A 16,237-nucleotide genomic window follows, 5' to 3' on the forward strand; every position below is an offset into this window, starting at 1 on the left:
ATTCCAGAGATAAAATTCAAACAGATCAGCAAGGAGAGTAAATATATTTGGATTAAATTTGACTTAGCCAGAAACATATTCTCAAATAGGATACAAAATAAAACCAGTTACTGCTATTTTCTTACAGAGATATATCTAGTGTCTAATAATGGAAAAATTTAGAAGAAAGTGAAAAAGATATACTAGGCAAATATTAATCAAAAGAAAGCTATTATAGATATTTCAATATCCGGTAGCATAAACTTAAAGGCAAAAAGTATTAGCCATAAAGCAGTGTCCACATAACTATAAAAGGAACAGTTAATCTGTAAAGAAGATATTATACCTGAACTTGTAGTCACCAAATAACTTAGTACAAACTATATAAAACAGAAATGGGCAGAATTGTAAAGAGAAACTGACCACCATGGGAGATTTTAACAAACATCTCTCTGCAACTGATAGAAGAACAGACAAAAATGTATAAGTATACAGAAGATTTTTTCATAACACCTGATTTAACAGACTGTATAGTACCCTGTAACTAACAAGAAAATGTAATTTCCAGATATAGACAGAACCATTAAAATATATGACCAATAAATACTAAGTCACAAGGCAAGTATCAGGAAATACAAAAAAAGTCATATTGGCCTATTCTCTAATCACGCACAAGTAGAAATCAATAGGCAAAGATGTTTTTAAAAACCAATAGACAACAAAAAAACAAAACATACATACATATTTGGAAATTAAAACATATGCTTCTAGATAATTCCTATTTCAAGGAAGTGACATATTAGTAATTAAAACCTTTTAATATTTGATGATCATAATCAAATTAATATATCAAAACTTGTGCAGGTGGCTAAGGTGGTTCTTAGAAAATTCATAGCCTTAAAATAATATGAGAGAAAACAAAGACTCAAAATTCATGTGGCAGGTGCATAAATATTAAAACAAACAAGTAACAAAGTAAACCCCAAGAAAGGAAATAAAATAGCAGAAATAAACAGACAATATTAACAAAACAAACAGGCTTTCAACAAGAGTGAAATAAAATAGACAAACTGTCAGCCTGATAAAGGAGACAAAAGAAGATGTAGATAAGTAATTATTAGGAACAAAAGGAGATATACCTAATGCTAAATGACGAGTTAATGGGTGCAGGAAATCAACATGGCACATGGATACATATGTAACAAACCTGCACATTGTGCACATGTACCCTAAAACCTAAAGTATAATAAAAAAAAAAATTTAAAGGTATAACTGAGATTTTTTAAATCATATAAAATAGTATAAACAACTTAAAGCCAATAAATTTTAAAACTCAGATAAAACACAATATTCTAGAAACATGTAACTTCACAAATCTACACTTTTAATCATTAAAGAAATTAAATTAATACTATAGTTTAAAAATCTGTTCCTTGCCAAAACATATATACATCAAGGTCAATTCATAGGCAATGTATTTAAAATCCTCAAAGAACAAATAATCCATACGTTAGACTATTTCAAGGTATAGAATAAAAATCATACCATTTGTTGGGTGATTATTGTAGCCCAGGGGCTGGTTCCAATACCAAGTGTTTTACAGGTATTACTTAATTTAAATTTTGACATATCTCCACAAGGTAGGCTACATTTTACAGAAAAGGAAACTGAAGCTCAGGACAGTGCCTCCCACTCAGTGCCCTGAGTAAAAGGTAATACAATTACTATAAGGTGAAGCAAAGAATCAAACCCAAGCAGTCTTGTTCCAGAATTCCACATCTTAACCCTACTTTATATTGCTGCCTCTCTAAAAGTAGAAAAGAATGGAATGAAAGAATAAGGAGTATAGTATTCCCCCTTATCCTTGGCAGATACATTCTAAGACCCCAGTGGATGCCTGAAACCATGGGTAGTCCCAAACTCTATACACACTATGTTTTTCCTATGCATACATACCTATAATAAAGTTTAATTTATAAATTAAGCACAGCGAGAGATTAACAATAACTGATAATAAAAAAGAACAATTATAATAATATACTGTAATAAAAGTTATGTAAATGTGGTTTTCCCCCACCCCCACCTCGAAATATCTTATTGTACTCTACTCACTATTTTCAGACCACAGTTGACCACAGGTAACTAGAAACCATGAAAAGCAAAACCACACATATGGGAAGAGGGGGACTACTCTTTGATTTATTTTATGATGCTAATATAATCTTGATACCAAAATCCAAGATAGTGTCAGGAAGAAAAATTACTGGCTAATCCAATGGGTGATTAAAGATGCAAAAATCCTAAATAACAAACCAAACCCAACTCGTTCTAAAAATAGTACATTGTGACAAACATAGTTTCACTGACATTTAAAGGATTTATTTAAACAGATTAAAATTCAGCAGAATAAAAAACGAATGATCACCTCAAATTATGCAGAAAAATAATTTGGTAAAATTTAATATCCATTGATTAACAAAAAAATATCATTCTTAGCAAGACAGAAAGAGAAATGACTTTCCTTAACTTAAAAGTAATCTACCAAAAACATAAAAAAAAATACTTCGTGGTGAAATTCTGGCAGCATTCTCTTTAAAGTCAGAAATGGCAATCCCTATTGCCTGCGGTCACCACTTTCATTCAATATTTTACTGGAGGTCTTAGCTTGGGCAATAAAGAGGAAAAAACCTACTAGTATTAACATGAAAAATCCAAGACTACCATAAAATACTTAAATGTATGTTTCTGTATTTGGTATTCTGTATTCAGCACACCAATCCAACGGCATTTCCTCATCAGCAACAAGTAATCTGAAATACAGTTTTATAAGAAAGGTAACATATATAACTACCAAAAATTTATTAAGGTACCTAGAAATTAATATTTTTTTTAAAAAGCAAGACCTGCACAGAGAAAATAAATTATCAATTTTATTTAAAGATATAAAAGATCTCGATAAATGGAATTTATTAATAATTCTCCACAAATTCACAAATTCAAAAAAATTTTTTTAAACCCAATGGAACCTTTCATGGAATTTCATAAGCTGATCTTAAAATTCAGAAGATTAGTTAAGAGCAGAAATTCTGAATCTGAACAATAAAAGAAGACTTGGTCTTATCAAATATCAATACTTTTTATAAAACTCTAGAACAGGGCCAGTGAAACAAAATGGGAGAGCTGGGAGCACTTATGTATCTATGGAGAGAAGTGGTATTATAAGTCAGCAAGGATAGAACAGGAATGAAGCTGAGACAACTGTTTACCCATACATCAAGAGATATATTTAGATTCCAACTTCACACTATGAACAAAAATAACTTCTAGGTGGATTAAAGGACTAATGGATTAAAGAAAAACTTACAAACTCTAAGGAGAGCAAACAACCTATCATCTTCTGAAAAAGACATAAAAAGCACAAATCAGATTCACAATTTGCCATTTAAAAAGCCAGTCTAGAAGATATTTGCAACCCTCAAATAACCAGAAAATAGAAAGTACACTTCCACATCAGTATGGAATCCTGCAGGGATTCCACAGCAAGAACAAGCAACTCAGAGACGAAGAAATCTGAACAACAAATGCCAATAAAGGAAATGGTACTCAACCTCAACAGTCATCAAGGAAATAAAAGTTTTCGTAATTGTGAGGTGTCATTTCATACCCACTCGAGTTGCAAAACAAGTAAATCAGATTATTCCAAGTACTGATGAGGATACAGGCGCACAGGCACTCTTATAAAACAGTGGGTATGTAAACTATTTTGAGAGCAACTTGACAATGACTAGTAAAAGGTGCCTTCCCAATGACCCAGCAGTCCATTTCTAGGTGTCCACACAGAGAAACTCTCAAAGTTATGCACAAGGAAATACAGGTAAAGATGCTTGTTGCACATTGTTTGTAAGGGCCAAGAAAGTACAAAGTAGAAAAACGGATAAACTATGGATTTTTAAATACAGTAAATAAACATATAAGTTATGGTTAACTCATTAAGCAGTGACTTTAATTCATCTCTACATAAACATGAAAAAATTTTGAAACATAACTTTTGAGCAAAAAGAGTTGTAAAATATCACCTAGTTTGATAACATTTATATATATTTCTAAACACGCAACAATTGTATATAATGTTATGGATATATATGTATGTAATAAAAGTACAAAAGGCTTTAGCATAAGTCACAACTTTAAAACAGTGGGGAAGGGGAGGCAATGTGGTTTAGGTGTATTTGTAATAGTTTATTTCAGACAAAAAGATAAAGAAAAATGTTAAAATCTGTTTATCTTTTTGGTAGGCGGGCATATTATTTTCAGTCACTTTAAGTGTGTGTGGACGGCTTTATAAGAAAGTTTAAATAAATTGTTATCACATTCTCACCAAGGAAATCATTTAGCAGATACTTAAAAAGTAATAGGAAAAGATATTTTAAAAAGTAATAGGAAAACAACAATCACCCATTCCCCTATCTACACAGAGCTAACCATTGATATTTTCTGTTTTTTCTTTCCATATAATTAAACATAGTATTATTCTGTGTATATTGTTACAACCTTTTACTTTGTTCTTAACATACTACAGGCATGTTTCCTTGTCATTATTTTAAACTAGTAAAATTTACACATAGCCATGGTAAAAAAAATTTTTTAACTGCTCAGGAGGGTATAGAAATGAAGAGCCTTCGTCCTTCCCTAGACTTCCAGTGCCGAGAGTTTCCCATTTATCAGGTCCAGAAATTAGGCTTTTCTAACTAAGCAGAGTGGAGTACCTCTGTGGTGCCACTGGGTGGAGGCAGAGCTCTCAAGTTGTAATCTTTGGCATGAGTTACTTTTTAGAGATAATAAATTTGATCACAGCATTTCTTTCTTTTTTTTCTTTTTTGAGACTGAGTCTTGCTCTGTCACCCAGGCTGGAGTGCAGTGGCACAATCTCGGCTCACTGCAGCCTCTGCCTGCAGGGTTCAAGCATTTCTCCTGCCTCAGCCTCCTGAGTAGCTAAGATTACAGGCGCACGCCACCATGCCCAGCTAATTTTTGTATTTTTTGTAGAGAGAGGATTTCATCATTTTGGCCAGGCTGTTCTTGAACTCCTGACCTAGTGATCTGCCTGCCTCAGCCTCCCAAAGTGCTGGGATTACAGGCATGAGCCACCGCGCCTGGCCTGATCACAACATTTCTAAAACATTAAATTTAAAATCAACTCTTGTACTTTTTTTCTGATTTAAAAGTTTAAATTTGCCTGTATTCCACAATCACTTAAAACTAGAATAATTATTCACATTTAGTACAATTGTTTCCTTTTAATGGACATACAGATATCCAATACTTCCGCCCCCAACCCAAAAAGTGTTTTTTAAAAAGCAAAGAAAAAAACTAGTTAATCTAGATAATGCACCTTCCTGCACAATTCAGATATTAAACATGGATTTTAAGGAGGAAATTCAACTTTTAAAAGCTATAGTTTTCAAACAAAAGCATGTACTTATGAATCAGTGTTGCAATTGGCAAGCTTAAGGGCATATAATGCAAATAAACAAATACAAACTGACAATATTCTAACTGCAGAGCAGGCCCAAATCTAGACATAACTTTGCAACCATCACGACCTTGCAGTGTGGAGCAAGTGAAATGAATGCAGTCAAACACTTCTAGTTTTGCTGTATTTACAATCTGTCCACTCTTCCTGCCTCCTTTAAGAGTTGAGTGCCGCCTCACTCTCCTTCCATTAACTGCCGTCAAACCAGGGAAGTAAAACCAGCAAAATAATACAAGTACATACCTAGAGTTAGTTAGTGGTAGAGCTAGGATTCAAATCCCTGTTTCCAAGATCTTCCCCTAATTTTTATTTCTACTATACATTAAGCGGCCATTTGAAAGGATATTTTCCCTGAAAGCTCAGCACTTCATTCCTACACTGATTTGGCATTTATAGGGTGCTATCTTTACTGTCAATTATGTTTTTATGTGACTCCTCATTTCAATTTAATTACAAGCAATGTTTTAAAAAAAAGTCTTATATTCAACAATATAACGTTAGATGTAACAGTTGCTCAAATAAACATTTAATAATCAAATTTATAAAGCATTCAGATTTCTTTAAAGTGTGTGTATAAATATATAATATAAATATACATAGACAAAGTATTCATATATGCATTTCATATGGTATTCTCAAATAGTAAATATTTAAATTACTAACAAAAAGAAAGAGAAAATGAAGGATAAACCAAATTTTTTCTCATAGATTTCGAAGCACATGATTCCTAAAAGGACATGGGAGAAAATTACTTTGAAACCTGTACCAACACCTTTTGTTGAACTTGCCACTTACCGGGAAATTGTGACACTATTGGAGGTGTGTCTTCATCTAAGTCATCAACTCCTCCAGCAATTGGATAGGGTGGAATGGAGACTCTGGGCATCACCACCCAGCTGTGATCAGAATAAAGGGAAGAGGTCAGGCTGGGAAGTCCTGAGTTATGGGCTATCTGAAAGCCACAGATCTTCTCAATTTGTTGCCAGCGAAAAAGTCGTTCTCGTAAACAAGTTGTCAACTCAGAGAGAGCTTTCCTGGAAAAGCCAATAAAGAAATTACTTACTGCATCAAAAGGTCTTTAATATGGCACTGAAAAAAGGCAATACATGAACAGACCATGGCAATTAACTAATTTCAAGAAGAAATACCCACTCTTAAAACTAATGTAAATTATGTAATTATATAAATGATAAATACAAATTGTTTACAAATTACCCATTTTAACACAATAAACAATAAAGCAAATAAAAGCGAAAACAACATTCTTACTTTGCTTCCAGAATTTTGTGGTCTACCTCATCCAGGGAGGAGCTGTGTGCGACGTGCAGAGTCCCAAAGACTGTGCTTCTCTTCTTTTTAATTTTTTCTGCCTAGAAACCGAAAAGGACTAAATAAGGGCTAGGTTTGAAAAAAATACAGACATTTTTGTATATATAACATAATAAAGCTTATTTTGGTTTTGAATATATTAGCAATCATAAACCAGTAGAGAATTACTAGCCAAGATATCTCTGCATTCCAAAAAAGAAAACAGACGAGGAGAAAACGTGCTTTCCTAAGCCAATCGATGTAATTCAAAACTTTATTCTGGAGAATTTTTCTCTTATTTCTATGGTTCAGGAAGGCCCGAATCTTGTACTAAAAGTAACAGAAAAACATTAACTATATCATACTACAATGGTGCTAGTGAGTGAACTAAGCTTTTAAATTTTTTTGCTAGAATTCAGATTACGACTTATTCTCATTCCACACAATTTAAGTGTCAAAATTAATTTCCAGTAACTACTAACCTGAATCAGATATGAAGCAGCAACCTAGAGGAAAAAAGCTCTGTATAAAACTTTTATGATAATGATAAAAAAGAATAATGTTTAAAACACTAAGGTCACTTTGAAAAGTATACACTTCTCCAAATGCAGTAATTTTAATTTAAAGCTTATGATTACTAGAGTCTATTTACACAATAAATTCCAGTTTGAAAAAAGAATCTGTAATAATAAAACTTTTATTCAGATCTGTGTATCCCAGTTGAGTAATCCCTCTAAGAATGCAGCCTAAGAAACAAATTTAGTAAACTTTGAAATACAAGAGAGTACCTCATCTTTAGCAATAGCTAGCTGCATTTCAGCGTTTTGTCTTTTAATATTGTAGTATTGCACTTCTACTTCATGTGTTAACTGAAGCCATTTCTGAAGTGCATCTGGAACAGACCAACTGCTTCTCAGTTCAAATTCTTTTTCGGCCTTTTTCAGAGCCATGCGAACCTGGAAGAAGGAAAGGAAGGAGGCAGGAAAGGAGAGAGGGAGGGAGGAAGGAAGGATTAAAATATTTTTTAGAACCCAAACTAAAAGAAAAAGCTATTTTAATTATGCTCTTTATAAACATCGTTTTAAACTGCAAAGTCTAAATACAATAGATTTCTAGCATTAAAATTAAGGCTGACAACAGAGCGAGACTCCATCTCAAAAAAAAAAAAAAAAAAAAAAATTAAGGCTGAGCTTCAAGTGCATCTTAAATCCACTAAGCAAAATTGTGAAGTCAAGGAGGGTAGAGAGGGCTTATTTATATCTTAAGCTGCAATATTTAGTTTTGTACGTTATGAAAACCAGACTCCACTGAGGGAGAAAAAAAATCAAGGGTATATACAAATTAAAACTGATCACATTTTCCCATAATGCATATTTCATTTATGAAGTATTATATAAAGAAGTGTCCAAAATTGAGTGGGTACACGTTCTACTCCTAATGTTTCCAGAAGAGCCTACTGTAGCTCCTTCACTATATACTCATTTTTTTAAAATTGTATTTTTCTGTAGTTTTTCATGACATCTTCTTTATGGCCAGTTATTTCTTACTGTTTCCAAGTATATCTGCCTATTATTGTCTGTTTTACCACTTCTGCTACATAATTCACTGCTTTGAATACACCAGAAAGTAGCTAAGTGAACATCTGCAGAGCATGTACAGATTTTGAGAAAACAGATTCTGAGTGAGAGGCTACTTGATTTTTCTCATGAGAAACTATGCATAGTCTTCACTATAAGCATGTCATAGTATTTCTTCCACCTGCCCTTTAATGGAGACAGACAATAAGTAAAGAAAAAACAAAAATGCTTGGTGGTTAGTTGATAAGTGCTAAGAAAAAGTACCATAAGGAAAGCTTCACTAAGGAAAGACACAGAACGAATAGATAATTCATTCTTGGAATGATTTACTTAAAAACTAGCAAGAGCTTTCAAACTAAAGATGTATAAAGATACAGGATGTAATTATGAAACTGTACACATACACTCACACTCAAGACCTTGAGGCAAAGCTACGAGCGACTATGGAGCATCCTGCGTGTCGAGCACCACCCCACAGATTAATTTTCCCCAAAGCTAACTAAGGACACTGAAGACCAAAGGAATGTTTGATCTGAACAAACCCAACTTATTTGAATAAACTTTATAGTGTGCCAGAATAAACCAACAAGAGTACTATACACAAACTTCTGATAAAGAAATAGAACAGCTGTCAGTTAGTGTGAAAACAAACAATTGTGTAGAAAAATATATTTTAAGATTCCAAAATTAAAAACAAAATTCACAATGCAACACTAGGTGACAGTTCAAAAAGACACATTAAAGTAAGGGGAAGAGCACTAACTCACTGCAAACGAATCCCAAGCAACATCTGCCTACATAACTAACTGCAATGGCTTGGGACAATACTGTGTTTAATGAGTCAGTTGGGTAAGCTGTGTGGCGTCCCTGCTAATCTCTCAGGGAGATAAAATTTAAGCTCAGCTTCATGCAGACCTGCATAATATCACAAAATGTAAGTCCGCAAGCCCTTCTTCTCAGAAGATTTTAAAACTAAAATTTCTATACAATTTTCACGTTCAAGGAATTATACAGAGAATCTCAAAATTCATTCAAGTTACTCTCTTTAATCATAGATTTTTCTTAATATTTCCATAAGTGTATTTCCCCTAAAAGAGCTCAAAGGAAACACATTTAACATAAAAACTACTTATATATTTTTAGCATAAATTGAAGCTGAACAATGTTTAGATTGATTGCCAAACAATGACTCAAACTTGTGGAAAGTCTGACCTTCCAATAGTGGCAACTATTTAACTGTTTTCTCTGCTATTACTCATAAATGTTTCATTTCATCTAAATCCCAACCCTTAGTTTAAATCACATTGTTGTTTATAGGGGAATGAACACAGAAAAAAACTGAGTAATAAACAGCTTTTGCAAACAATATATAACTGTTTAAAATGTAATAGTTATTTACATGATTTTTGTATCTTAGGAATAAAACAACAGTAAGTAAAAACATGATGTCACAAAAACAGCCTAAACATCTGAAAACTTGGTTTTTAGACCCAAGTGTATTATTTATCATCTCTGTAACCTTCAGTAAGTTCCTAAGGCTTATTGTCTCACGTATAATAAGGGTATTATCACTTGCCCTGATTAAAGGCTTCCTGAGACTTTTTCTAAGAAACTAATTGGTGAAAACTACTTAAATCACACAAAATATAAAGCAGTACTATTAGTCACCCAAAGTCTCTGTTCTAGGAAAAATAACACTACATAAAAAACATACCAGATTTTCCTGACTTCTAAATTTATGTTGATTATTCTCCAAACAAAATACAGTAATTCCTTGAACTACGTGGAATTGTGGGTTATGTCATATTATACGTCATTTCTCAGTTAAACTTATTTCTACAAGCAAAGCTTTTAATAGCAGTATAAGAAGACACAGACTTTGGAATATGACATGCAAAATCTTGCCTTTACCAGTTAATAGCTGTGTAACCCAAGGCAAATAACTTATCTGGCCTCTCTACACAGCTCATTTGTAAATGAAGATAATACCTATGTGTTGTGAGTATTAAAATTTATGAGCAAACCACTGGCAATGTGTGTAGCATACACTGCTGGCACACAGTAAGCCCTCAGAAAATTGTGTTTCTTATTAATGTAATCATGCCAGACAGTGTTCTTTTTAAAATACCAATTTCCTTCCTTTAAGCCACCTTTTATTGACCCAGGATCTAATGAGATTATTCATACCAATAATACCAATACATCATATTTTGGTAACTTCGGGGTCTACTGAGGTGTGCATGGTCTCTCTCCCAAAGCTTCAAGTTAGAATGTCCATAATTCTTGGGCCCTTTTTTTATATTGTCTCTTCTCCCTCACTGTGAGGCAGTCACCTGTGAAGTACTACCATCAGTTTATATCTCTGTAGAAGAATTCCAAACTACTGTTTTCTGATTCGCTCCTTTTTATGTACAAAGTTTAGAAAGACAGAAATATACCAGAACAAACCGAGAGTTGGACGTCTTGGTGGAAAAAGGCAGGGAGTTCTTACAGGAGTGCAAAGGGCATAGTACCCACTTCTCGGATACAGTATGATTTCGACTAGGCCTTTTTTGTCAACTCCCTGATTCTTTGCTACATTCTGTGCTGATATGGTTTGTTAGTTGAATGGGGCATGACTGTAAAATACATCTAAGAGTCCTTAGACGGAAGAGCTCCAAAAAACAGACATCTGGGGGTGTGACAGAAGGAGTGGTTAACAGTTATAAAAAAGATGGCTGTGTTCAGTCAGACATATTCTCATAAAATGACAATCTTGAAGGAAACAGTAATGCACAGTGCATATTTTCTCATGAGTTGATCTTAAGTCATTCATCACTTAATTTGCATTTCTTATTTAGCACTCTATTAAGAAGGAAGCAACAGCGCATAAAATGAAGTGGAGGCAGAACATCTAAGTTCTTGCCCCTGCTTTATAACTGAGTCACCTCTAATTTTGAGCAAGTTTTATGATCCTCATTTTGTTCTTCGGTTTCATTATCAGTAAAGAAAGCATCAAAGTCAGAAGGAGGAGATGAGACCACAGAAGTAGAGGCTGGAATGATGCGCTTTGAAGACAGACGAAGGGGCCATGAGCTGAGAAATGTGGGTGGCCTTTACCAGTGGAGGAGGCAAGGAAAGGAAAGACGTCCTCCCCTACGGCCTGCAGAGGGAACACAGTCCTGCAGGCTCGCCTCAACTCACTCTGACCTCCAGAACTTTACGATGATAAATTTCTGTTTATTTAAACCACTAAGTTTGTGCCTTTTTTTTTTTTTACAGTGGGAACAGGAAACTAATGCATCTGTCTATAATTAAATTCTGCCAGCACCTCACCTTCTCCAAAGGACTCTGTGCAATGCCTAAATGCCTATATTCTATCTTAAGTAACTGAACAGGAGAAACAGGTATTGGAGAGGAGCTTCAGAACTTTCAGCAGATTATGTTCTAAAACTATTTAACAGGATTGAAATGAATGTTTAATAGAAATCCTTTACCTTTGCAGAGAAGTTCAAAATTAGATATACTTTATCTTACTACATTATAGTCAGAAACTTAAACATATTACAGATGTTAAACAAACACCTTAAATTTACTCAAGACAATGAAGATGGCAAGGTAAGATTTCATGAATGAGTGAACATGATGGTAACTATCTTTCAGTTACTACTGTGTTATTTTGCTATATGAACTTTGATCAATGCTAACAACATAAACAAATGATTCTTTTATCAACTGAGGAACAGTACACAATGGAACTAAATGTAGAAAACTGAAGAAAAACAGGACCTGGCTCCTCAGAGTGGCAATGTTAATATCTTTACAAGTGATTTTTTTTTAATGTAAATACCTGTTCCAATTCCTGTTCTGCATACTGACGTCTACTCAATTCACATTCAGCTCCCTCCCTTAGCTCTCTCAGCCGACAAGCCTCCTCCTTTGCATAATTGATTTCATCCATCATTTTGCGCTCTAAATTTTGCTTTTCTACAGCAACATTTCTGTTTTCTTCCTGTGCCTTTTCAAGCCTTATAGAACAATAAAAATAAAAATTCCTCACAAAAATTTCCAGTTTTATTTTTTTTACAAAATAATGAATACTGTGTCAAGCAATTAAATACATATTTCAATCAGAAATCATAGCATTTTTCATTAGCCTTAAATTTGGTTAATAAAAATATCAGGCAACTTACTATACAGCTATTTTGGTTATCCTGGGCTCAAATGACAGGAAAAGCAGGGAAATGCTCTTCCGCAAAAAGCTTTTCAAAAATTCCTAATTATTTAAATCAAGTTAAAAATAAAACTTAACTACACATCTAATTCCACTATATTTGACTTACCTCCACTGTTCTTCTACTCATTTATTCTCAAGTATACACATTTATAATAAATCTGTAATTATAAAAGTATACTTTTCTAAAAATGTGAAATCAAATATGCATATATTCCTGATGTGTATAATAACCTAAATGTGTTTAAGCATATGCCCATATTACTTTTTTTACAAATTGTATTTGCCTACATAAATGAGTTATGATTTTTCTGAACTTACCTCTCTTGTAAGTCCATTAGACTTTGCTCTGCAGTTTGTAAGCTCTCTAAATCTTTCATCATTTTTGCAACATGTTCTTTTGATGTCTTATTCTGCGTATAAGCAAACCAGCACCCTCCAACACCAATTACTATAGAAACTGTGAGGATAAAATCTTTCATCCAGTTATGAGGTGGGCCTATTAAGAGAATTACAGATGATTAAATTAATCTTTGAGTATGACAGTGCCTCAATACAAAAAGGCACTTTTTAAGTAGTATCTAAAACAAAACCAAAAATTGGAGCTCTCTTTCCCATGCACAAGCTCTAGCCTTTTAAAATTCTTTCTTCAAATAATGACTGTGCTTCTTGTAACTCTTTGATATACTAGACTTGTAGAAGGGCAGAGGTAAACCCATACAGACACACCACGCCCCTGCTGGTGGGAGAAGGAGTGGCCAAAGTCATGGGGACCCTTGAAAAAGCAACAGCACCTCCAATCATATGCTGCCAGAATGGTCCTCTGTGGGGTGAAGGGAGTCATCAAAAGTATCACCACCATCATCCCAACTCCCTTCCTTTAGTCAAGCCAGGCAGCTGTCATGTTTCTGTCACACTTACAAACCTGATCACTCACCAAAATGTATTTTCCCCAAGGAGGCAGCTATATAACTAATTAGGTTAGGTTAATCAGTGGTTCTCAAGGCTGGTGATAATTCCTCACCCACCCCTAGCAGACATTTGACAATTTTGGGTTGTCTCAACTTGGGGGAGTGGTTACTGGCACCTAGTGGGCAGACGCCAGAAGTATTGCTCAACACCCTACAGTGCGCAAGACAACCTCCTCCCTGTGTCCCCTTCTGCTGAAAACAAAGACTTATCCAGGAACTATCCTCCAGCCCAAAGAGTGACTAGTGCCAAGGCTGATAAAGCCTGGGTTAAATAGTAATAACGATTATTCAATTTTAAGTGTCTATATGCCAGAGATATGGGGGTTACTGGCATGATGTTAACCCCCAGCCTTATGTCTGAAACAAAGAGTGAGGAGCCAGGGCCTACTGCCTTCAGTGATACAAAACACAGAAATCACTATTCAGATTTCTTGATTTAGCCCAGTCAGTACACACTAATTTCCACGGGGCTCTCTGGAACAGAGACACAATGATAGCTAATATATTATTTTAATGCTCCACAGAGATACAGCTCACAGTGAAAAACTGCCTAAATACCCAGGCCTCCAACAGAAACATATTTTGAAGTTTGGTGACATAAAGAGTTCTACAGAAGTTCCTAGGCTGACAAGTCCGGGGTTTGGCTATGTTTGTGTAGTGTGATATGTAGCATGCCCTATGTCAGTGACTCTCAGTTCTCCATATTGCCAGAGTGTACACCCTCATCCTTCCACCTGTAGTGGAAGAAATGTACTGCTGAAAGCTACAATCTCAAAAGCACTTTTTATTTCTGCCTCACACTGAGATGTTCAATTCACGTTCTCCTTCAACTGTGAGCCCTATTCTCTGACCATAAATAACAATAAATAGATAAATAAGGTCCCACACTCAATAATAAGCACTACAGACTGGAAAAGATTTTTAAAAAACTCCTTTAAAATGTGTCTCTGTTCATTTGACAATGCTGGTTTTTAAAATAAATCTAACATAAGTGTTCTGACTACGGGGCACATTCACTCAATCATTCTAAGACAAACATATTTAAAATCATTAACTTTTTAATTGGTTTATTTAAATATTTGTTTACAATCTTTTTTAAGACTAGTTTGATTTCTTTTCAAATGACTTGGCAATATAATTTTGGGGGCTTAGAAAGGGGTTAGTTCCAAGATTAATAAAATATGAGTATTCCTGATCAAGTTGTAAATAGAAACAAATTCTATACTTTAATTCCTATTTTTACCAATCACTCACATGAGAAAAATTGGACAGAATCCCACAGAAGATAATCCCCCAATGGATTCAGTCTGGAAGTGAGGACAAGGAAAAGGTTGGAAAGGGCATCATCTCTATGGAACGCTCGGCATTTCAGCAGTGTTCTATTTCCTAGGGTTTGTAATTTCCACCAACAGTGCATTTCCACCAACTCTCATATGGGGAGTTCCAGCTGTTTCACCAGCTGCTCTTTTAGCCCAAGCCAAAAAAGAACCACCAGTAAAGTCATGAAATCTATTCAACCAATTCTAGTTACCCTTTTTTAGAAGGGCCATTCCCAAGATGGTATCATAGAAACCTGAAAATCTCCTAACTCCAAGAATACAGGGAGAATAAACATTAGTTTCCTACTTTATAACTTGTGGAAGCCACTTTTCTTGTATTAATTTTGTTATTTTTTTGACTAAAAAAAAAAAACATAATTCCTTTAAAAGGTGTACTTTTCAAACACTTTCTCCCAAAGCTTTCTGAAAAATTTGAAATTAAATAAAACAAACATATTAAACTTCTCTTCTGGGGAAAAAATATTCCTGTCAAAGTAAATAAATACAAGGTTTATTTTCTTTACAGATATTGCATAACACTTTCTCAAATGTTTCTCTTCAAAACAATCAAATAACATTTTCTACTTCTTGCTCCTGCCAGTAGAGTTTGTTAATTTACAAAGCTTCAAGTGAGTCTTTGCTTTCCATCTATATCTAAAAAACCCTTTTCTTGGTGTTTAGTGAAATTTTAGGCTCTACTGCTTCACGCCATCAAGATGGTTAGACTGTATTATTTTTTAAGAGATTCCTCAGTGAATATCCCATTACAGTAACATCAACATTAAAACTCTTCCAAAGATCCATAGTTTTAAATCTAAAAATCCTAAATTAACAGCTAAATATAGTTTTTTATATATAACTTCTTACATTAGTAACCAGCTTTGAAAATTTCACACTCATGTTTCAGTGACAGAAAATCCCATCCTATAAATCTTTTAAGATATTATTATACTTCTTTCACAGGTAATAGATGATTCTTCTTAGAGGCCTACTATCTTATTTTTCTCTTTCCTTAAATAACACAGAGATGATCAGGATATTCTTTTACATCATCCTCTGAGTGAGAGAGAATACTAACGTGTTAGAGGTCCAAACAAAACCACATCCAATGCCTTGAGCTGAAGCTTTTGTCTGTGACTCCGGTCACTGATTTTCAACTGGGAGATCATAAATGAAGGCTCATGCACTGCTATCCTGTTTATTTGAAAAACACACACATATATATATTAAATGAAAATATTTCTAGTATACAAATTTAAATATTTGAGCAACACATTTAATACTTTACATATTACTGATGATCACTGTTGGAGCTCATCCATGTATGATTTAATAAT

At 34.1% G+C, this 16,237-nt stretch overlaps 1 protein-coding gene across 2 annotated transcripts in view; it reads right to left on the minus strand.

The window, feature by feature from the left end:
- Positions 1-16,237, minus strand: part of STIM2 (stromal interaction molecule 2) — a 163,354-nt gene that overhangs the window by 12,744 nt on the left and 134,373 nt on the right. Inside the window, exons 5-11 of one of the 2 annotated variants that reach the window (XM_003258559.3) lie at positions 15,979-16,094; positions 12,932-13,109; positions 12,227-12,404; positions 7,609-7,776; positions 7,303-7,326; positions 6,782-6,882; positions 6,308-6,546 (exon numbers count right to left, since the gene is read on the minus strand). In XM_003258559.3, coding sequence (XP_003258607.1) covers positions 6,308-6,546; positions 6,782-6,882; positions 7,303-7,326; positions 7,609-7,776; positions 12,227-12,404; positions 12,932-13,109; positions 15,979-16,094 — 1,004 coding nt within the window. The remainder of the gene's footprint in view (positions 1-6,307; positions 6,547-6,781; positions 6,883-7,302; positions 7,327-7,608; positions 7,777-12,226; positions 12,405-12,931; positions 13,110-15,978; positions 16,095-16,237) is intronic. The other variant, XM_003258557.3, reaches the window with a different exon arrangement.

The sequence above is a fragment of the Nomascus leucogenys genome, chromosome 20 (genome assembly GCF_006542625.1).
Source record: "Nomascus leucogenys isolate Asia chromosome 20, Asia_NLE_v1, whole genome shotgun sequence".
NCBI lineage: Eukaryota > Metazoa > Chordata > Mammalia > Primates > Hylobatidae > Nomascus > Nomascus leucogenys.